The sequence below is a fragment of the Aristolochia californica genome, unplaced genomic scaffold, assembly GCF_029961685.1.
Source record: "Aristolochia californica isolate CCGP_79_NKW_82.1479 unplaced genomic scaffold, dmAriCali1.0.hap1 SCAF_4, whole genome shotgun sequence".
Lineage (NCBI taxonomy): Eukaryota > Viridiplantae > Streptophyta > Magnoliopsida > Piperales > Aristolochiaceae > Aristolochia > Aristolochia californica.
This window is the reverse complement of record NW_027182103.1, coordinates 43032669-43056940: the sequence shown is the minus strand read 5'-3', so window position 1 is coordinate 43056940 and position 24272 is coordinate 43032669. Positions and strand designations below refer to the sequence as shown.

Sequence of the window (24272 nt, the reverse complement as noted above, 5' to 3'; positions counted from 1 at the left end):
GAGGCTCGAGTTCGGCTCGAGCTCGATAACAATTTTAGGCTCGAGACGAGGCTCAGCTCGAACATAGGCAAGTTCGGGCTCGGCTCGGTTCGATGCCACCCCTACTCCCAGATCATGGAGATGCAAATTGCAGGACGTGAGAAGCTCGAATATATTATGGGAAAAACATCACTACCACAAGAAACGGATGCCTCCTATGCAAAGTGGTATGTTGAAAATCAAAAGGTCAAGGGGTGGTTGCTAACCTCTATGTCACCAGATATTATGAAGCGTTATATTCGGCTATGCACCGCACGCGAAATAAGGAATGCTCTGGAAAAATATTTCTATGATGGGTCAGATGAATCACAATTATTTTCATTGAATCAAAGAGTTTTCTCTACCAAACACACTGATCGCCCTCTGTCAACTTATTATGGTGATCTTGTGGAAAATTTTCAAGAACTTGATCATCATGACAGGATTATAATGAAAGATCCCGATGATGTTATCGCCTATAGAAAATCTGTTGAAAGATTGTGTGTTAACATTTTCTTAAATGGATTGGATGTAGAATTAGAACAAGTCCGTGGCAAAATTCTAAAAAAAAGACCCGATATTGGATCTTGAAGAAGCCTATGCTTACGTACGCCGTGACTTTGTTCGCAAAACCACTTTAAATAGTGAAGTTGATCGTGTTGAGTCATCTGCAATGGTAGGACGTTGAGCTAAGCCTAAAACAGCTCGACGAACCGGTCTTACCAATGATCAAAATTGGACATTAGGATCTCATAATTGCAGCTATGAGGTTGGAACAGCAAAACCAGAGCTCATTTGTACTCACTGTGGTGAGACTGGGCATACAAAGTCATAATGTTATGAACTTATTGGGTATCCAGAATGTTGGGATACTACCAAAGCGCATTGCAAACGGAACTCCAAACTAAATAATTATGTTTCTGTTGCAATACCAGAACCTCCACCCCTCACATATCTAAGGATGCATCAGTTTTAATTGCTACATCTAGTAAGGTTCTTAATACTTCTTCTCCTAGTAAAAATAGTGAATAGAATTGATTATGGTGCTACTGATCATATGACCTTTGACAATTATTATGTTAAAAGTATGAAACCATCTAAACAACATATCGTATCTATAACAAATGGTACTCCCTTTCATGTTATTGGAGAAGGTCCTATCACCCTCACTGAAAATTTGGGTCTTGATTATGTGTTAGTCGTTCAAACCCTCAATCATAGTCTATATCAGTTGCTCAAATAACTCATACCGTGCATTGTATTTTGAATTTTTTGGCCTAACATTTGTGTTTTTGAGCACATTCGAACTCAGAAGACAATTGGTTATGGTACTAGAAGGGGGAAACTCTATTACCTTGATCTGCAGCCGAAGAGTTCTCATCAGTTAGCCCATGCATTCTCCATGAAGAATAAATCTGCAGATTCTGAAATTTGGTTATGGCATAAATGGTTGGGTCACTCATCCTTTGGTTATTTAAAGAAATTGTTTCCAAACCTCTTTGAAAAATTATTTATTTCAGATTTTTAAGTGTGATGTATGTGAATTGGCGAAAAGTCATCGTGTTCCATTCCAAATAAGCATGAATAGGAGTCCAACACCCTTTATGATTATTCACTTTGATGTATGGGGTCCAACCAATATATCCTCTCTTATTGATAAACGGTGGTTTGTTTCTTTTATTAATGATCACACCTGTATGACTTGGATTTGCTTAATGAAGTGAAGTTAGTTCGTTGTTCAAAAAATTTCGCAGAATGATAGTCACTCAATATCATTCTACAATACAAACTCTTCGGAGTGACAATGGTAGAGAATTTGTGAATCAAAGTTTGAAAGAATATCCAGATGATCATGGTATTACTGATCAAACTACTTGTTCTTACACCCCTCAGCAAAATGGGGTTGCAAAGCGAAAGAATTGCCACCTTCTTGAGGTTGTTCTTGCTTCCCTGTTTGAAGCTCATATGTCGGTTAGTTATTGGGGTGAAGCCATCACAACTGCAACTTATCTTATCAACCGACTATCATCGAGTGTGTTACAATTTCAAACTCCCTTGAGTGTTCTTCATAAAACCATAAGTTCACCTGCTGTGCCAAATTGGCCACCTAGATTTTTTGGGTGTGTAGCCTTTGTTCACCTTCATAAGCCATTGAGAAATAAATTGGAACCCCGAGCTCTCAAATGTGTTTTTGTTGGTTATGCTTAACATCAGAAAGGTTATCGTTGTTATCATCCTCCCTCTCGCAAATTGTAGGTCACTTTTGATGTGGTATTTCACGAAAATAACATGTATTATTGTACTCCAGAGTCTTCAATATAGGAGGAGAACATGATTGAATTGAAGGCCCTTAATCATCATTTGGACACCTTGGATATTACAAGTGGTGAGCATTCAGATTACAGTAGTAAGCATCAAAATGATACAAATGAGCATGATTCACAGGATGGAGATAGACAAGACCGATGGAAGTTATGCAACCAGTGTCTCATCCGACATCTTCCCCCCTCATAGTGTACTAGTGGATCAATTACTTTTTGAGTTCGAGTCCATGTTTGAGCCTTAGGTAATTTCCGAAACTCAACTATGAGTGATACCTCACCTCTAATTTTGTGTCTTATCATAGATTGTCAAAGGTAAATGAAGTATTTGTGAATCAATTATCTGCTATATCTATTCCTAATAGTGTGCTGGAGGCCTTGAAAGATCCTAAGTGGAAAGAATAAATGAATAAAGAAATGACGTCCCTCCAAAAGAATTCAACACGGGAAATGGTTGATCTACGTATAGGAAAGAAACCAGTTTGATGCAGGTGGGTATTTACCATCAAATATAAAGCCAATGGCACCATTGAAAGGTTCAAAGCAAGGCCTGTCCCCAAAGGATACACTCAAACCTACGGGATCGATTACATGGAGACATTTGCACTAGTCGCCAAAATCAATATTGTTCGGATTCTACTATCTCTCGTCGTGAATCTTGACTGGCCCTTATATCAATTTGATGTTAAAAATGCATTTTTAGATGGAGATCTCCAAGAAGAAGTATATATGGAATTACCTCCTGGTTGTATTATGCAAACCAAAGGATGCAAACAAGTATGTAAACTGAGGAAATCCCTATATGGTTTGAAGCAATCCTCAAGGGCGTGGTTTGGAAGGTTCACAAATTTTATGAAATCTATCAAATACTCTACATTTGTAGGTGAAATTTTGGTCACTTGGAGAAGTAAGAAAGAAGAGGTGGTGGCTAGATCGTCAACTGAAGCCAAATATAGGGGAATGGGTTGTCAGAGCTGGGTGGTTCCGTCCACCACTGATGGGTTAGGTACTTGGCTTTCCACACTCAACAGACCAGTCTTTTGGGTTGTAGTGGCTAGGCGTTTGACATGGTATCAGAGCTGGTCAACACGTTCCGCGTTCGAATCCCGACGTTTTACATGGGCAAGGCAATATGTGAATTATTATGGATCAAAAATCTGATACAATAACTACATATTGAGCAGACAAGTCCTATGAAATTATATTGTGACAATAAGGCAGTATGTGATATTACCCACAACCCAGTCCAGCATAATAGAACTAAACATGTTGAAGTTGATAGACACTTTATTAAGGAAAAATTAGAATAAAGAATCATTGAAATCTCTCATGTTCGGTCTCAGGATCAGTTTGTCGATGTGCTGACCAAGGCAGTGTCTTACCAAACCTTTAACAATTGTCTCGACAAGTTGGGCATGAGCGATAATCTATGCACCAACTTGAGGGGGAGTGTTGAGATTTCCTCTAAGATTTCTTACCTTAAGAAGAAATTCTGTAAATATTCCATAAATCCCTAAATTTTGTAAACTATGTAATTCTCGTAACCACTCACAATTCTTCCATGTATAGCCTGAAAAATGGTTATTTAAACCAATGGTGTTAATGAGAAATATGAGAGAAAATTGAAATATTATTTTCAACTACACAAACAAAATCAATTGGTTACTAAAGACGGGCTAGAAAGATCTCGTGATTGGAGAAACGTTCATATTGAGAAGTCAAAAGACAAAGAAAGTTGTTTGGATGACAAACAGATAAAGATAATGATAAATAATAATAAAAATAATTAGAAACAACTAAAATTATAAAATTGTAATCATTTATGTCTATGTTGTAACTCTATAAATAGTATACACCTTATCAATAATAAGTATGCTAATATTATTCTCCTTTCCTATATTTTACATGGTATCAAAGCTCCTGAATGATTAATAAAAACCAGTCTGCCGTAGCTAAAAATCCTCATCTCCAATGCCACAGCCCATTGTAGCCGCCTATATACCTTGGTATTCTCTTCCCATTCTCCATACAATCTTGCATGAGATATTCTTTAAAAAAAACGAAAAAAAAAAATCCTCGAGCCTTGACTTAACCGGTCCCATCGCGCGACGCTTCCTACGCTCTGCCGTCGCCGCCGATTCGCCCTGTGTTGTTTTTAATTGCATGCACCTTCTTTTCACCGAACTCTGGTGCATAAATTCCTAACGGCCATTGCTGAGACGTAGGAAGCTAGTTGGGTTTCTTAACGCGTTGGAACAGCCATGTGAACAAAGCAAGTTTTCAACCTTTCTAACCACATATCTATCCGTTTTGCTTTATTTTAATTTTGCTTATCAATCTGTACATAATTCCATCTTTCCCTCCATTTCCATTTTCTATACAGAGAAGGCGAAGAGTAGAAGAAAGTCCAAGCTGAAATGGGGCAAGAAACTCATAAAGCATCCGGAAGAGTAGATGCTCTTTTATGGGATTGTGATAGTTCTCTCTATGATTCGTTTGAGCTAAAGTCTTTTAACCGTCAACTCGATTTCGCTGTGGCTTCTCATACACTCTCCATGCCCCGTCTCGTCCGAGACTCACAGTCCAAATCTTGTCGTCTTCAGAGAAAGCCTTCGTCGAGGATTTCTCGATCTCTTGCTAAAATACTGAGATTCTTTTCCCATCAGAAACCCACAACAGGTTCAAGCTATAGGGTCGACAGTCGATCTGAGGATGGGTACCTCGTACTGTACGAGAGTTCGGGTCAGGTAACTGACAAGGCTAGGGACTTTGCTGCAATCTCACTATTTGCTGACTCGAGGGTAAGGAGGGCTGAATCGGATAGATTTACGGGCAGAAAAACCGGCGTCTCTTGTGCCTTATACGGCGATCTAGTCGGAAAAATCTGAAAGGATGAACTTGGAGAATAGGATCGATCAGGTAACTTTGTCGGTTTATCATGTACAGTTGTAGTTCTGCCTATAGTTACTCCCCAAATCTCTCGAGGCTTTTCATAGAAGCAGCGAACATGGAAAGAAGACGGAGTAGATCCCACAACAGAGATGTGAACCACAATGTAAATTAGTTTGACGACGGAGTAGATCCCACAACAGAGATGTGAACTGCAATGTAAATTAGTTTGATTTATATATTCGTCTCTTTGTTTTGAAATTTAAGCTTCAAAAATCTGCATAATTGAATCTTTTTCTCAATATTATTTACGTAGATGTTATGACGCTCGATTGTGAAGGCAGAGCAAGAAGCCATTATCCCTCTCCTTTGATTGAATTGTGACGTAGTGCTCGATTGAACAGACTCACTTGTAAAAGGTTCAAAAATGACCCAAGTCACGGGGAAGTCCCAACCCCTAAATCCCAGTCTACTCAGCCAAATCACGAGTCGACTCCGCGAACAGTAACCCGTAGGACAAACCCAATCATAGCATGGGACACACTATGAGATTATCTCTTTCATCTACAATATATTTTCAATGAAAATATATTACCATCAAAAGCATCGACTCGACATATGGCTTGAGTTCTGGGTTTGATCTCTCATTCCCAGTTTTTTCATCAGAAGAAAAAAAAACACTGAAACTTAGATGACAGTAAATCACGGAACTAATTATTTAGATGACAGCAAAGTTCGATAAGAAACGGTCTAACTAATCGTCGAGAAAAAACTGGCAATAGTAGCTGAAGTGACAAAGATGCAATGAGTATCTAAGAAATATGCATGGTTTAGACCTTTGATTAAGTATGTGAGATGTATATAAACAAAGCCAAGGATAACATAAACAAACCAAAATTTTGTAGTTTAAGATAATTTGACGTTTTGTAGAAAATTAATTCATAAGGTGATGATAGATTGAGTATAATGGTTGACATCTTGTTTATTAAATTGACAACAGTGGCAAAGACATGGGACCATAAGGTAATTAGAAGAGAGTCACGAGAAAGTAAAGTGAAACCAGTTTCAACAATATGACGATGTTGCCTTTCTGAGTAGATATTTTGTTCAGGTGTATGGAGTGGAGTGAAAGGTAATATTTGACGTCTATATATTCTCTCCCATTATTTAAATAAAGTGTGATAATTTTTATTTTGAAATAATTTTTCACAATGGTTTTGTAATGATGAAAAACTTCCTGAACTTCAGATTATCGTTTGAGTGGGTAAAACCATATGTCTTTAGTAAAGTAATCAACGAAAATGACATAGTATTTGAAACCATCTTGAAACAAAATAGGTGAAGTCCATACATCAGAAAAACAATTTCAAAAGTTTCAGTAGATATAAAAAATGAAAAGAAAAAAGACATCTTATGACTTTTACAGCAAAGACATGCATTACATGAAAACGCTTTTAGCATATGAGTAAAATAAATAAATGATAACTAGTAAGAATCTATTTCAAAATGGGAAGAGCGGGATGACCTAATCGATGATTGGATGATATAGTTTGACGTGAGAGAAGGCAAAAATTGGAGAAGACAGAGATTTACTAACTGGTCACTCATACACTCCATCTTTAGTGCTACTCGTCAAACGGGTTGCCCCCATGTGAAGATCTTTCAATTAAAATAAGATGTTAAAAAATCAATGGAAGCATTATAAGTAGTGCAAAATTGAGAGATAAAAATTAAGTTCTTTTGCATGGTTGGTACACAAGGGACATCATTCAAAGTAAAAATAGTAGTGGGAGATAAAACATTTGTGGGTGATGAAAAACTGTCATCACCAATCATAACATCATCAGAGTCAGTATGAGGTGCGAGAAGAGAAAATTTGCTCAAGTTTGTTTGTGACATGGTGAGATGCTTCACTATCAAGTAACCAAGCCGGATTGTTGGAGCTGACGTTAGCGGCATAATGAATTTGTGGTTGCTACAATGTTGTCGAAGTATGAGGAGGAGGAGATCCTTTATTGGTTGGTTGAATTTTTACAAGCTAAAATGATGGACATCGCTTAGCTAAGTGCCTTTGGATGCAAGAAATCTGATAAAACCACAAATATGGACAAGGTCGAAAATGGCTATTGTAAGTTGGAGCACATAAGTTGGTAGCCAAGGGTGGTGGGCCAGGGTTGTTAGGCAACAAGCGCTAGCTCACATGACTAGTAGGATATTGAAAGGGTTGTTGTTGGAGTTTGGTGGGTGCCAAGTAGTATTTGTTTGATTCATTGGATTTGCAGTGATTGGAAGATTTGCATCAGTTTTCTGTTACGTGAATATATGCTTCAAAAGAAAGAAGTCTCTAATGAAACTCATCAAAGGTGATGGATGTGTCTCGAGCTTGAACAACATGAATAAGCTATTTGTAATCATCTCCCTATCCATCCAAGATCTTCTCTCTAAGATCTTCCTCATTAATTGATGCCCCTAATATGGCAAACTCATATGTACCGAATTTAATATATTGAAAAAAATTAGTGATATTCATAGTACCTTTAGTAGGATTTTTTAGAAGATTCTTGACTGGTTTGATGTGTCCACAAGATGGTTTGGCGTATGTATTGGCACGAATAATTTATACTTCTTGAGAGGTGGTGGCTCGAGCAACGAATGGAATAATTGTAGGAGACCGAGAACCGATGAAGGCATTAAAGATTAGTTAATCTTGTCGAATCCAAACATTGTAAGCTAGATTTGGAGAGAGGTTTGCCGTGTGGGTCTTCAGTGGACAAGGTTTGGAGCCATCAATGTACTGAATGTGATCATATCTGATGAAGAGAGTTTCAAACTGAAGTTTCCATGAGAGATAATTGGTAGATGTGAGTTTGAAAGGAGTTTGAGTAGAAATATTGATGGTAATAAGATGAAATTCATTGGTGTTGATTGTACTAGGGCATTGGGAGTTTTATTTATAGTGGTCAAAGTGATTGTTTTGGAAAGAGGAAAGGGAAAAACTCTGGTAGCGTTAGTATGAGGAGGCAGTCAACGTGCTTGGGATGCGGGATGAACATTTGTGCTCATAAACTTATCAAGACCTGGTTGAGTTGACGTACGTAATATAGGTAATGAGCTGGAACTGGAAACAATGAGCTGGTAATCTTTGAGCACAAGCGTTTTTTTTTTCTTCTTCTTTTTTCCTTTTTCCAACACATACAAAACTCACACGTGCAACTCCCTTACTCGCGCCGGCTGGATCAATTTTATTTGTCTTTTGGGAGCGACAGGACTCTGTCAAGTGAATAGCTTACAGACTCCTATGCAGTTGGACCATTGATACAGTCGGGATCATCAATCATGGCTGTCGATGGTATTAACTATTTGAATCAATTGGATGAACAACCAACTAGATCAGTTTTATTCATGTCTTTCGGGAGTGGCGGGATTCTGTCAAATGAACAACTGAGGGAGTTTGCCCTTGGGTTGGAGATGAGCGAACAGAAGTTTCAGTGGGTCTCGTTCAACCCCAACGATGTCGTCACCAACGTTTCATTTTTTTAACTCCAAAAGTAGTAAAGACCCTTTGGCTAACTCTTATAATCGTATTTTTTATGCTTATTGTGATTTTGCTAATCTCAACCTTGAGCGCTTCCTTGATTAAGATGAAGGAGAAGGAAAACGGAGAATAGATGGGGAAGACACAACAATAGTGGAGGAAAATAAACAGCAGTTTCAAAGTCAATTCAACAACGTTGAAAAAGAAAAGAATTAATGGGAAGAAGTTGCTTTGATACCATGTAAGAAATTATTGTTTGTTGAATTAAACCACGATTTTGTATTGACTGAAAATTATATTTATATACATATTTACAACAAGAATCATTTACAACAAAAATGACCTCAACAAAAGGGAGAAGACTTAACTAAATTAGCTATTCTAAGTGTATACAAATTTACAAGAGTGAAAGTATTTCATAATGCTCAACTACTAACAACGAAGAGTTTGCACTGGAAAGGCTTTGTTACGATTTTTATTTTTCACAATACGTAAATGCTCTCCTTTACTTCTGGGCCACAAATAAGTATTTGGGCTGTGGACACTGCATTGATGATTTATTCTGGCCCATGATAAACAAGCAGTTTTAAAATGTATACAACTAAGTCTCTCGGGATAATTGCGGGGAATGGAGATCATCGTTTTGTTGAGGCTGTTTGAGAGCAGGGGAAAGGGGTGAGAATGGAGTCTTCTCACGAAAGGAATGTGACGTTTCGACAAGTCGTCGATCCCTACGAAGCGATTCTTGACGAGGGGAAGATTCCGAGAGATCTACAAACTCTAGTGAAAAACCTTCGTATCCGCGGGGAGTCGTCGCCGCGACACGCTCAGCCGCCCTGCTCCGTCGAAGCGGACGTCTGTTTCGCTCAGAATCCTGCATCTTTCCCTGATATCGTCGTTTCCTCTCTTCCCGATGAGCCTCTTATCCCCACGCCCGTAAAAGAAGCCAACGCCGGTAAAGTGGGTTTTGGTGCGGAGGCCGCCCGTGACGGTGCTCGCATCTACACCGGCGACGAAGTCAATGCCGGAGCTCGAGACACGATGTCTCTGGTGGCTGAGGAGGCGTTAAGGTTTGCTGCTGATGTAGTTAAGAGATTCGGGTTTTTAGAGTTAAAATTATCAATATCGTCTTCGGATTTGAAATCAGATCAGGGTTCTTCGTCGGTACCCCCTAGAATTACCGCCTCCTGTGCGACTGATCATGAAGATGTGGTTCATGTAGCCCATGATGCTGCGGAAATAAAGTTGTGTGAGTCGAAGGATGAGTTCTCTTTCAGTTTGGTAAGAAAATCTCCAGTATCCAATGATTTAGAACTTCTGACGCCAAAATCTGAAGCCTTGGCTGATTCCGAGGCGGAAGATCGAATTCTTTCGCGGAAAAGAAAGGCCGTTGCTGAGACTGTTGGGTTGTCGGAGGCGCATGTCAAAAGGCCGAGTGTTTGCATTGAAGAGCCTATGCAACATAATGATTTAGGGTTTTTGACTCAAAAGGAGGATCCCGTTGGTAAATTAGAAACTGCCAATGATATTCTTGTAGAAAAACATCATCTTGAAAATCTTGAGAGTGGCGAGCATCCTCCTATTGCAGTCAAGAAGGATCCAGGGTTCTCCGATGCGAAGGGAAATTCTTCAGGGAAGTATGCAGCAGCAGTTGATAATCGGGTTCCATTGTCGGATACAAGCATGAAAGGGGACTGCTCATATGGCCGAACACGGGTTCCGGAAATTGCAGCTCGGGTATCGGATACCAGCGGCAAAACTGGTGTTGCGACGCCTGTAAATGTAACGTCGGATCCTAGGGACCGAAGGAGTCTAGCTGATAAATTAAGTGCTTCTAAGGCACCAATCTACCGAAGTCGAACCAGAGGAGCGAGAATCAGTGATGAGATTGATGAAGATCCTGGAACAAAAGATGCGGATAGAAACGATGATGGTGGTGAGAATTTGGGGATTCCTGAGAGTGGCAAGAAGTCTAGACCGGAGGTGGAGAAATCTCATCCACAAAAGGATCTTGACATGTCTAAATCAAAAGGAGGTCCTTCAGGGCAGAAAACCACAGAACATGCACCTGGTCTCAAGAACCCTTCTTCTTCGGTTGTGATGGGTAATTCCGGTCAGGCATCCACTCCTGCCTTCGCTCCTCTCACTTTTCTTCAGGCTGTGAAGATACTGTCCAAGGAGTCAGACCGGAGGATTGAAGATGAATTCATTCTGGATGTAGCAAGGAGAGCTGGATATAGCTTCCCATAATCTCGTTGTCTCATTCCTGCTAGTGGCACTTAGTTCCCCATTGATGGGCATTTTTTTTGTGTACAGAAGAGATATATCTGCGGACTCCGGATCTGCAATTGTACATTTTTGCTAGCCTGTTCGAAAGTTGTGATATATTGATTGAAACTTTTGCAATGTGTTTACAGGAAGACTTGTGAAAATCTTGGGGTAAGGATCTTCAGGGAGTTCTCACAGGAAAGAAAACTGTTCTCTGCATACTTGATATATCTTTTTTGTATTTTTTGTGAGTTGGTTAAGGGCTCTGCTCTTGCTATGAACTTTATATTTACCAAGATATCTTGCTTGTTCGTTTTGCACATAAAATATATGTATTTCTCACTGTCTTTTACAGAAAGGCTTGAAACAGAGAAGCAAGACGTTGGGGGAAAGGAGTCTCTGAACTCTCGCCCTATAACTGATCAAATCCCCCTCTGGTCAGCTGCTAAGAGAGTGAGATTATGCCCTTCTATTTATTTAAAAAAAAAAAAAGCTTAGTCATCTGCAGATCAAGCAAGGGCTATCTTAAGCTGTAGAAGATATGGGTGATTGTGCAAAAAAAAAAAAGCTTAGTCATCTGAAAATCAAGCAAGGGTTATCTTAAGCTGTAGAAGATATAGAGAGCCCTTGATGTGATTGTGAAAAAAAAAAAAAAAAAAAGCTTAGTCATCTGAAGATCAAGGGTTATCTTAAGCTGTAGAAGATATGGAGAGCTCTTGATGTGATTGTGAAAAAAAAAAAAAAAAAAAAGCTTAGTCATCTGAAGATTAAGCAAGGGTTATCTTAAGCTGTAGAAGATATGGAGAGCCCTTGATGTGATTGTGCTGGCGGCCGCTGCTCCACTTAGAAGAGAGTTATCATACATTTCTGCAGTCAAATATAAAGTTTTTAGTTACATTCAAATAATTAAAACAAGTTTCTAATGGATTCTTCCTATTGTTTTTCTTTTTGTTTGAGGATGGAAGGGGAGCAGAGATTGTTGGAAGTCATAAATAGAAGGGCAACAGGATTGAAGACCTCTTTTTCTCTTCTCTGCTTGGGAAAAAGAATGGATTACTTCCTTCTCTTTCAGTCTTCTATTTTGACTATGCTATGGTGACAAAAAAGGGAGAAACAGAGTGTTCAGGGGCCAACAAAAAGTCATAATTCTCTCCCTAATTTTAAATTTGATCATTACAATTTAAACTTTATTGAATAAGTATGACCTTGATATTATGTAAATGTAAAAGAAAATATAAAATTAGTTTAAGAATTTTTTTTATTTTAAAAAAAAGAGAGAATTAGTAGTGGACATAGGTGGTGTGGAGAGTGGAAGGGTGGCTTCTAGGGGTGGCTTCGAATCGAGCCAGCTCGCGCTCGTGAACAAGCTCTTTAATTTAACGAGCGGCTATTCAGGAATCGCGGGGAGTTAGGAAAATTTTCGGTAAAGAGAGTCTCGTCTCTTCCCTTCCGTCCTGCCGCCTAGGAAACCTATACTTTTCTGTCATTTCCTGTTATTTCCATGCCGTTTCAGTATAATTTTCTCGCGGAAATCATTGCCCGATTCCTCAATCTCTGTCAAAAACTTTGATTTTTTTGTCTTCCTCTTCGATTTCTTCATCCGAAGTTCTTCCTCGCCGACGAACGAAAGCCACGGTCCGAAGGTAAGATTTTTATTAGGTGGTGAGGAGAGTGGAAGGTGTTGGAATTATGGTTTCAAATATATTGTTTATAAAATAAAATTACCATGATTCATATGGCATGGGGCCCACTTCTAGATGTTTTGTCATTGGATGTTCAGTACAGGGAATAATGGCCAACACATCCCCCTGTAGAGGTAGATTAAATGGGTGCATTGACTTAGTGGACACAATCCTTGGGAATAAGGAGATGTGTCTCTCTTTGAGGGGATGTATCTCTCCTGAGAGGATGTATCTCTTCTAAGAGGATGTGTCCTTATGAATAGTCATTAGTGCCACACCCTTTGAAAATCTATAAATTCCTCCATGGTCTTACAAGTGAAGCCAAGACTATTTGCACACCCAGACTGGCTGAACGGGAGCAAGCTTATCACTTGTAAATGAATTATAAAAAGTTATCTTGTGCACTTCAAGTTCTATTTATATTTTTCAAGATGAAAGGTACGCTCTCTTTATTCTTCTTATTTCAATTCTATGATATATGTATGGTTTTCATGATAATGGAATTATGGAGGATTTAATATCTATTTTCTATGATGTTTATATTATTATTAGATATCAAGTCTAACAAATACAAGTGATTAATGCCCCTGTTGGTATCATAGAGATAGATTATAGGTTTCTATATTTTTCCATAATTGTTTTTGGATTTTTTGGCTATTTATTTGTTAATAGAAATAAGCCTAGTTTAGGCTTATTGGGTTCTGGCGCCGCAGGCAGGCTTGCCAATGCACGGACCTGCTGGTGCTGGCTGTGCGGGCTACTGTGTGCGGGCCTCCTGTGTGGGCTGCTGTCCACGGGCCTGTTGGTGCAGGCTTGTGCGGTCCGGGTCGGTAATGACCTAGAATCATGAACCAAATAGGGTTTTTACTAATATAATGAACCAGAATGTGTTTTAAGGGTTTATTTTTACCCAGAATTGTATTTTGAATAGGATTTCCATGTTATTTGGCTATTTGAAGTATTTATAATTAGTGTTATTCCATGCCTTGTTATATATTTATGTATTTGTATGTGAAAATTAACTTAATTATATAATTTGCAAAATCCCCAAAGGGTAATTCATTTTGTATAGATTAAATTAATTTTATGTGTATTTATTTTGAGTATAATTTGTTTAGGAGTTATACTAATTTTATTATATGATTAGCAAAATCCCCAAAGGATAATGCGAATTGTATAATTAGATTAGTATGTTGTAAATTAATTCATATAAATCCCCAAAGGGTAAGTATGAATTAATTTATTTGTTTGTTTGTTGGTTTGTGATATTGTTGGTTGTTTATCATGTGTGGAATGATTTGCCTAGTAACTCTCATGAATCCCCAAAGGGTAAATGGGAGTACTAGATGGCTTAAATGATTGTATAATTATGTATGTTCTCCCAAATATTGAAATATTTTCTGGATGACAGGAATATCCAGTAGTGGACATAAGTTTGCTGAGTCCCTAAAGAAAAATGTACTTGATGGGACTAATTATGTGAACTGGTCACAACGGGTTGACTTAATGCTACGAGGCTATAGGTTTGATAAGATTATCAAAGTGGATACTCCTCCTCAAAGACCTTCCCGAATAAACTACCCTGATAATTTGAAACAGTTTAAGGACCTTAGAAAATTCAAGGAATGGGATAACGCTAATGAAATTTCTAGGTCACATATTCTTGGGGCTCTAAGTGAGACTCTCTTGATGACTTATTTTTATGTCTCCACTACAAAAGAGATTCTCGACCAGATTGAGGCTAAATATGGTAAAAATTCGTCCACTCACATCAATAACTTATGGCAAAAGTTCACTCGTGCCAAATGTGAAGAAAATGCTGATGTGAGAAAACATGTAAATGACATGCTTGCCATGGTAGATGAGTTACAATATCATGGTAGACCAATGGATGAAGAAACTAAAGTGGTCACCATTATCAACTCTTTACCCAAATCTCTCAAATATATTCAAGACTTTTATTCTTTGTCCAAGACAAAGTGGACTATATTTGATTTGGTTAATATGATCGACCACCAGTCCGAAAGACTCAATCCAAGTATTGAGTTAGATAAACCTTCACCTAGTGCTAACGTAGTTTTGAAGCCGAAGAAAAATAATTTTAAGAAGAAGGGAAAGAACTTTCGATTTCAAAACTTCAAGGACAAAAAGGTCAATCAACAAAGGGTTGAAGTACATGCAAATCAACGTGTTTGCTTCTTCTGTAATAAGCCAGGACATATAACGGCTTTGAAAACCATGCAAGAAGGGCAATAGGAGAACACCAGTGAGTCCTTATCTCTTGAAACTTGTACTATTTATATCAAACCTTTTAGTTGGTGGGCTGATTCTGGTGTAATTGTTCATGTATCGAATGAGTTGCAGGGCTTCAAAGAGCTAAGAAAGATTGAGGACAAAACAAGCTTTATTTACATGGGAAATGATGAAAAGGCCATTGTGGAAGGCGTGGGAACTTACCAGCTAAAGCTTGTTGATAATAAGTTTTTTGATTTAGAAGATTGTCTTTATGCTCCTTCTATGAGAAGAAGTCTATTATCTCTATCTTGTCTTGAGAAACTTGGATTTACATTTTACTTTGGAAATGGAAAGTTTCTTATGTTACAAGATGATAAAGTTATTTTGAGAGGTTTTCGAAATTCTGGTTTATATCAATTGCAACTTAATGGAAATATGGTGTTCAATGTTTCTACTTCTTCGGATATTAAAGAAAATGAATTGTATTTGTGGCATTTACGACTAGGGCATATAAACAAGGATAGAATTACAAGTTGTGACACAAGGATTATTGAAAAATCTTTCACATAATGATTTTCCTATTTGTGAGTGTTGTATATATGGGAAAATGACAAAGATACCTTTTCCATCCAAAGGCTCAAGAAGTTCTCATGTTTTGGATATTATTCATTCTGATATATGTGGACCTATGAATGTGAATACTCGTAATGGTCATTCGTATTTTATCACATTTATAGATAATTTTTCAAGATATGGAAGAGTATATTTACTGCATAGAAAAAATGAGGCCTTAGATTATTTCAAAAGCTTCAAATTGGAGGTAGAAAATACTACAGGAAAGAAGATCAAAACATTACACACTGACAGAGGTGGAGAGTATTGTTCGGAGTTATTCTCTGAATTTTGCAAGTCAAACGGGATTATCCATACCTTATACACCTTAACAAAATGGTATTGCTGAAAGGAGAAATCGAACCTTACTAGAGATGGTAAGATCTATGATGACACTTGCAAATTTGCCAATATCCTTTTGGGGCGAAGCATTATTGACAGCTACCTATATCTCAAATAGAGTGCCTTCAAAGTCGGTTGAGAAAATACCTTATGAGGTATGGTCAGGCAAAACTCCTAGTCGTAACCATTTTAAAGTATGGGGATGTGTTGCTCATGTTTTAAAACTTGATCCTAAGGACAAATTGAAGGCTAAGACTCGAAGATGTTTATTCATTGGGTACTTTGAACATTCGAAAGGATATAGGTTATATGATCCCAAGGAGAAGGTGATTATTGAAAGTAGACATGTAAAATTCATTGAGGATAAATTTGATTGTGATGAAGATTTAGGTATGAAGTCTCACTTGGAAGAATGTGTTGAAATGTTTTCTTCTGAATCTCCTTCTAATATAGAGAATTCCACCCAAATGAATATTCGAAGAGGGACTAGAGAAAGAAAACCTAGTCAACTCTTATCATCTTCAGATTTTTATACCTATGCTGGAGAAACTTATGAAAGAACAAGGTTGAATGAAGATGTTACTGATCCTGACACTTACGAGGAAGCACTCCTTGATGTGGATTCCGACAAGTGGAAGTCGGCAATGGAAGAAGAGATGGACTCTATGTATAAAAATGAAGTTTGGAAACTTGTAGATCCTCCTACATCGGTTAAGCCCATTAAGTGCAAGTGCATTTTTACAAGGAAGAGAAATGTTGAAGGTAAATTTGAAAGATTCAAAGCTCGTCTTGTTGCCAAGGGTTTTACTTAAAAATACGGGATTGATTATGATGAAACATTCTCTCCTGTTGCAAGAATACAGTCTATTCGAGCTCTCCTGGCATTGGTGGCATATTATGACTATGAGTTGTTCCAAATAGATATTAAAACCGCTTTTCTAAATGGAAATTTGGATGAGAAGATTTATATGGAACAACCACGTGGATTTGTTAGATCTGGAACTGAAGCAAAAGTGTGTAAGTTGGACAAGTATATTTACGGTTTGAAACAACCCTCAAGATTATGGAATATCAAGTTCAATAAAGCAATTACAGCGTATGGTTTTACTCAGAATCCAGAAGATCACTGTGTTTATATAAAAACAGTGGGAGATCGCATTGCTTTTCTTACTTTACACATAGATGATATTTTATTAGCTGGGAATGATATTCAGTTACTCCAAGGTATAAAAGCATGGTTGTTTCAGACATTTGATATGAAAGACCTTGGGGAAGCTTCTTATATTCTTGGCATTAAAATTCTACGGGATAGATCTTTGCGAAAATTGAGTTTGTCTCAAGAGAAGTATATCAACACTCTTCTGGATCAGTTTCACATGTCTAACTGATACAAGGTAAAGTACCTTATGATAGCACTAAAAAGATGAGCTATGTGGATTGTCCTTCTCGCCTCAAAGATAAGTTGGATGAATCTAAGTATCCATACGCTTCTGCTGTGGGGAATTTTATGTATGCTCTTATTTGTACAAGACCTGATCTTGCTTATGCTGTTGGGATTCTTAGCCGGTTTCAAGCTAATCCAGGTTTCACTCACTGGGAAGGGGTAAAATGGGTAATGCGCTATCTAAAAAGAACAAAGTCATATGCTTTGACTTATCAAGCGGACAAGTTGGAATTGGTTGGTTATTCCGACTCAGATTATCAAGGATGTGTTGATACCCGAAAGTCTACTTCTGGTTTTATCTTTATGTTTGGCGAGGTGCCATTTCTTGGAAAAGCAAGAAGCAAAACTGTGTCGCACAATCAACCATGGAGGCAGAATATGTGGCTATGAACTTAGCTACAAGGGAGGTTGTCTATCTTCGCAAATTCTTGCGAAGTCTTCTAGTGGTAGACTGTGTGGAGCGACCTATTCCTCTCTTTTGTGAAAATGAATCTGCTATTGTTATCACGAAAAATCCGAAGTGTCACTCCAAGGCTAAACATATCGAAGGAAAATACCACTACATACGAGACATGCTAAGGAAGGAGGAAGTTGTTATTTATAAGATATCTTCTCCGGATAACTTAGCTGATCCACTAACCAAGTGTCTTCCCATGACCAGTTTCACTTTCCATGTGGGGAACATGGGTTTGATTTGTTTATAATTGATGAGACCAAGTGGGAGAACATTGTTTTGTATGCATTGTGGTCTCAATGATTTGTAATATTATGTATGTAATGACATTGTAATTTATATTCCATGGAATGATTTTGACAAAATGCATATGCTTTTGTGTGATAATATGAGTACTCAATGTATGCCATGAGATTCAGCTTCCCTATTAGGTATGCACTTATACGTGTATATATGAGGGTATCAATAGGGAATGACGGTTGAATCTCTAAATTGTCCAAGCCAACGAGACTGCATAGACACAGTTTCCTTTACGGCTAATACTCATGCTGGTATAGAGCTTTACCCTGAGCTCCTCAGGTACTGAGTGTGCTATGGACGGTGAGATGCCTTGATGTCCAACTTTTCTATTAGGTATATACTTGTATGTATATATGGAAGGGTCTCAATAGGAAGGTAGGGTTAGATGTCTAAATTATTCAGGCCTATGGTACTGATTAGGCACAGTTACCTTAGTGGCTAATACTCGAACTGGTATATAGTTTTACCCTGAGTTCAAGTCCGAGTATGCTATGAATGGAGACCACTGAACTGGCAAATTTGACAAGTATGGATTTGGTTTATTCCCCAACCTTGAATATCTAAGATATATAGTGTGTAGGCCCAGGTTAACTACACATGTATATTAAAGTGTTTAAGGTAATGCCTATAGTCATGGTATGGTTTTATGTGTCAAGATTGATTTTTCATATTTTTTCGAAAATCGGAATTTGAAATGGATTTGAAACTAAGTGGGAGTTTGTTGGAATTATGGTTTCAAATATATTGTTTATAAAATAAAATTACCATGATTCATATGGCATGGGGCCCACTTCTAGATGCTTTGTCATTGGATGTTCAGTACAGGGAATAATGGCCAGCACATCTCCCTGTAGAGGTAGATTAAATGGGTGCATTGACTTAGTGGATACATCCCTTGGGAATAAGGAGATGTGTCTCTCTTGAGAGGATGTATCTCTTCTAAGAGGACGTGTCCTTATGAATAGTCATTAATGTTACACCCTTTGAAAATTTATAAATTCCTCCATGGTCTTACAAGTGAGGCTAAGGCTATTTGCACACCCAGTCTGGCTGAATGAGAGTAAGTTTATCACTTGTAAACGAATTATAAAAGGTTATCTTGTGCACTTCAAGTTCTATTTATATTCTTCAAGATGAAAGGTACACTCTCTTTATTCTTCTTATTTCAATTCTATAATATATGTATGGTTTCATGATAATGGAATTATGGATGATTTAATATCTATTTTCTATGATATTTATATTATTATTAGATATCAAGTCTAACAGAAGGGTGACTTCCCCAGGCTATAGGTGGATTAGAGAGGAAAGTACCCACGAGATTATATTTGAGGTTAATCGAAGAGGAGTGAGTTTCATTTTTCTCTTTAAATTTGGTTGCATGAAAAGTAAAAAGTGTCTATGAGGAGAAAAACACAATTGCAGTTAGATTCCCTATCCTCAAAGCCGTGTCAGACTGTTATTAACAAAATCCAAGCAACCAGTTTGTCGATTATTGCTCATGGGATAGGGAATCTATGGGAGTCCAGCCACAAACGGGACCGATAGATTTCCTTGACCACCAAACAGGGTTAGCTCACCTTATCTAGCCCATCCCCATTTTCATAATCCCAAGATAAAACAATTTGAATTTATTAGTTGACAGGTTTCTTAAAATGAAAATTTTGGGAGGGGCCTTAAACCCAATTTAACAAAAGAGAAATCCCCTGCATCGTCGCTTTCTTTATAAACCAGCCAGCGTAGTACCCACAAAAGAGATCCCCGTTGGAGAGAGGAGGAAATAGATCTGAAAATTCCTCTGATCAAGAGTCCGGCCAACAATCATGGATGTACGCAAAACCCCCAGTCTTGGTCGTGTAGCCATTTTCAGAAGTCCCGGCATGGGTCACCTCATCCCATGCGTCGAGTTCGCTAAACTACTCTTCCGCCGCGGCTTCTCTGTAACACTCATCAGTTTCACCGTTAGCTCCACCCAGTCAGAAGCCGAAATCTCCGTCTTAGAGGCTCTCCCAAAAGCTATAAACGCTGCTACACTGCCTCCCCCTTCCATGAATGACATGGCCCAAACTTCAAAGATAGGGACCCGCTTGTGGGTAGCTGCCGCTCGTTCCCGCATCTCCCTTTCCGACCTACTCAAGGATTTGCCTCCACAAGAGAGACTAGTCGCGCTCGTTGTCGATCTTTTTGGGATACAAGCGTCTGAAGTCGCCCAAGAATTCGATGTGCCATGCTACCTCTTCTTCACGACATCGCTCTTGAACTTGCGTTTCGTGCTCGACTTCCCCAAGCTGGACGAGACAATTTCTGGTGAATTCAGGGATGCGAAGGAACCCATCAAACTCCCCGGTTGTTTGCCTGTCCGTGGAATCGACTTATGTGACACGGTACAGGAACGCTCCGACGAGGTGTACAGTTGGTACCTGCAATTCTGCTGGCGTTGCAGGAACGTGAAGAGTATTTTCGTGAATAGCTTCGCGGAGTTAGAACCTGACGTTATCAGGGCTCTGAAGGAGGACCCAGATCTTCCAGAGATCTATCCTGTCGGGCCTCTGGTTCGGAGTCTGGAGGATGAGGAAATGGAGCAGTGGGAGTGTCTGAGGTGGTTGGATAAGCAGCCAAATGATTCGGTGCTATTCGTTTCATTCGGGAGCGGCGGGACTCTCTCTTCCGCACAGTTGCAAGAGTTAGCCATGGGATTGGAGATGAGTGAGCAAAGATTCTTATGGGTGGTAAGAAGTTCAAACGAAGAGTCGAACAGCGCGGCCTTTCTGACCGTCGGTGGTGGAGCAAGCAAAGCAGAAGCGACCTTTTCCTACTTGCCGGATGGTTTCGTGAGTAGAAACCTGAGCAAAGGGTTGGGCTTCGTGGTAGCGTCCTGGGGACCGCAAGTACGTGTGCTGAGCCACTCAGCAACGGGGGGGTTCATGTCCCACTGTGGGTGGAACTCTACCCTGGAGAGCTTGATGAATGGCGTGCCCATCATCGCGTGGCCGCTCTACGCGGAGCAGTATATGAACGTTGTGATGTTAGTGGAGGGGCTGAGGGTGGCCATCAGGGCGGATGCGGCCGGCGAACGCGAGAAGGGAGGAGTGGTGGGCAGGGAAGCGATCGCATGTGCTGTAAGGGCCTTAATGGAAGGAGAAGAAGGGATGACGATGAGGTCAAGGATGCAAGGGCTGCGAGCTGCCGCTAAGAGGGCTTTGGGGGAGAAAGGCTCCTGTAGGGAGGTACTCCTCTCCCAAATCTCATCGCGAACATCATAATTCAGAGAGGATTTAGAAGGCTCCGTACATGAAAGCAGTATGATCTTGTTCTAAGATCGTTCGTGCCCCATGATAAAATAAGATAAATAAAAAGTTATTTAAATAAAGTTTAGAAGAAAAAAAAGCTCATATCTTTATTTCAATGGTAGGAATTGGACCCGTTTGGTTTAATCTCTTTCGAATTCTCTCAAACTTTTATTGCCGTCGCTCGTGTCTGGAATTGTAGGAGATTGTTTAGGGAGTGGCCAGTGGGTGAGTGGAGACGTTTTTTGTTTTTTTTTGTGTTTTTAAAACGCCAGCCGACAGAAGCACCCAATCAATAAACAATTTTCAGGAAAAAATCAAGAGGGTTTTTGTCTTTCTGGTTGAGTTAGTGCGGCAATTTACGGTTTCTGGCACGGAATTCTCCGTACCAGCCTATATATTAGGAAGTAGCTGCTCTTCTGCTGCCGTCATCAGCTTGAGCGTACACATGAGCGTACACAGCAGGGAGGTTCTTTTAACGGTTTTTATGATAAACGGTTTTTTCATTTACGTGGTCTTAAATTTCTTACAGTTGCCTGGTATAGTTGTTTTCGGTCCCCTGTCTTGTCACTGAAGCCCCTTCAATTGAGCTATCGTTGTGAATGCTCAGAGATCGAAAGCGCCAAACAGATAATGGATTTTGAAGTGTATGGAAAGAGGTACGATTTAGCTTCCGTTTAATTTATATGAGAATTTCATGTTATTGTTAGAAATTCATGTTTAAGACTTACAGTTGGTATTAGAGCTAACTTCTGATCCAGCATTTCGGTTCTATTTGAACTTAAATTTAAAAGCTTTGTTTTCGGCTCTGTTTTTGTTTTTTAAAAACAAATTATGTGCGGTCTCTATGTGCTCCCCGTTTGCGACAGCCGGGGCTCTTGCATCGGCGAAAAGCGTCGGAGAAAGACACAGCATCGACGCCGGCGACCATTCCGCACGGTTTGCCAATGTTGACATTGTATAAAAACATCTGGTGCCGACAGTCTCTGTCCGCTCTCAGTGCGGGACTGTCGGCGGCTCTCTTGCGACGTCTTAGAGCGTCGGAGCCACAGCGCTGACGCCGGCGACCATTTCGACAGGTTTGCCGGCGTCGACGACTTGAAAGAACGTCGGCGATCCGCTGACGAACTTTCCTTCTGCGCGCGGCTGGAGGTTGAAGACGACCACCAATGCGCAGAAACATGTTAATTAATTTTATAAGGTATTTTATAGATACCATCGAATTGGCTTGGGACGAGTCTTCTGCGACTCGCCGTTCCAACTCGGCAACCGCGACTCAGGTCGGGTTGACTCGATGAAAAAAAAAACCGTCTAGTCGACTCGGACGAGTTGAGTTGGCTCACCGTTCCTGGACCGAGCCGACTCGGTACTTATAATGGTTTTTGCGCCAACGGGATTCCAACCCGCGTCTTGGCAAAAACAATTGCGCTTTTTTGCTCCAGTGACCAATAGGCCATTGGCTGTCAACTGTTATGTATATAGGAACTTTTAAATTTATTTCTTGTTATAGTTTTATGCAGATTTTTGGTATATATTTAAATGCATGAAACTAAAGTTATGCATAATATCATAGTTTTTAATTATGCATATCTTATGAGAATATTTTGTGCATAATGATAACATGTTAGTATAAGTTACAATTATGCAATTCATGTTATTCTCATACATTTATGAGATTTAATGTCTAGTAATCCATATAATTTTTATTAATTAGAGAGTAGCCATAGTATCTTTAACTTAATAGAAATTATATATTATGATTAGGATCACATAAAGAATATTAGACATTAATTGTAACTAATTTTACTTGATATAATAAATTTATCCCACATGAATTTTTATTATATTTGAGTTTATTAGTTAGGATAAAATATCAAGTTATTCATAATTTACCCACAGGGATTATGAATTCATAAATAATTTGATAGTTTTATCATAAATAAAAAGTAGAAATTAATTATAATTAATTATACTTAATATAATAAATTTTATCCCACATGAATTTTTATTATATTTGAGTATATTAATTAGGATAAAATATCAAATTATTCATAATTTACCCACAGGAATTATGAATTCATAAATAATTTGATAGTTTTATCATCAAGTTTACTCGTAAAGAATATTGAATCTGCTTGAATTAAAAAATATTTAGCCCATAGGCAATGTTTTTTATGTCAATTGATTTGATTTTTAAGCATAGTATTTTATTCAGGCCTCATTTTTAACATCAGCATGTAATTTGTAATTTTATGCAGTTGTACAACCTGCACATTTCTCTAATATTCATTGTGATATCCCTGATCTTAAGGGAGATAACTATAAGGTCTAAAAAGAGAGAATACTTCTTCATTTAAGGTGGATGGACATAGATTATGCTATTAGGAAAGACGAACCACCAGTAATTACTGATACCAGCACTGCAGCTGAAATTACACTTTATGAACGATGGGAGCAATCTAATCGCTTCAGTGTAATGTTCATTAAGACTAAAATTGCTACTGGTATTCGTGGTTCTGTTGAGCAGTATGAAAATGTCAAAGACTTGCTGAAAGCCATTGATGCTCAATTTGTCACTTCAGATAAGGCATTGGCAAACACCTTAATCATGAAGTTTTCATCCCTAAAGCACACCAGTATGAGAGGTGTGCGCGAGCATATCATGCAAATGAGGATATTGCGGCTCAATTAAAAAATCTCGAAGTTGATATGTCAGAATCTTTCCTGGTGCATTACATTCTGAATTCCCTTCCGCACCAATATGGACCCTTCAAAATCTCGTACAATACACATAAAGATAAATGGTCAGTTAATGAACTTTTGACCATGTGTGCTCAAGAGGAAGGGAGTGGTAATAGAACAAGGAGGAAGTGTCATGCTGGCCA

At 38.7% G+C, this 24272-nt stretch overlaps 2 protein-coding genes across 2 annotated transcripts; both read left to right on the top strand.

Annotated features, from left to right (window-relative positions):
• Nucleotides 1–4756: 4756 nt before the first annotated feature.
• On the top strand, nucleotides 4757–5227 carry LOC137963391 (uncharacterized). Its single transcript, XM_068810514.1, has one exon. It carries the CDS (start codon nucleotides 4757–4759, stop codon nucleotides 5225–5227), a length of 471 nt encoding a protein of 156 aa, XP_068666615.1.
• Nucleotides 5228–19850: 14623 nt separating this feature from the next.
• LOC137963582 (hydroquinone glucosyltransferase-like) lies at nucleotides 19851–21729 on the top strand. The gene has a single exon (XM_068810710.1). It carries the CDS (start codon nucleotides 19924–19926, stop codon nucleotides 21361–21363), a length of 1440 nt encoding a protein of 479 aa, XP_068666811.1. The 5' UTR covers nucleotides 19851–19923; the 3' UTR covers nucleotides 21364–21729.
• The last annotated feature ends 2543 nt before the right edge of the window (nucleotides 21730–24272 follow it).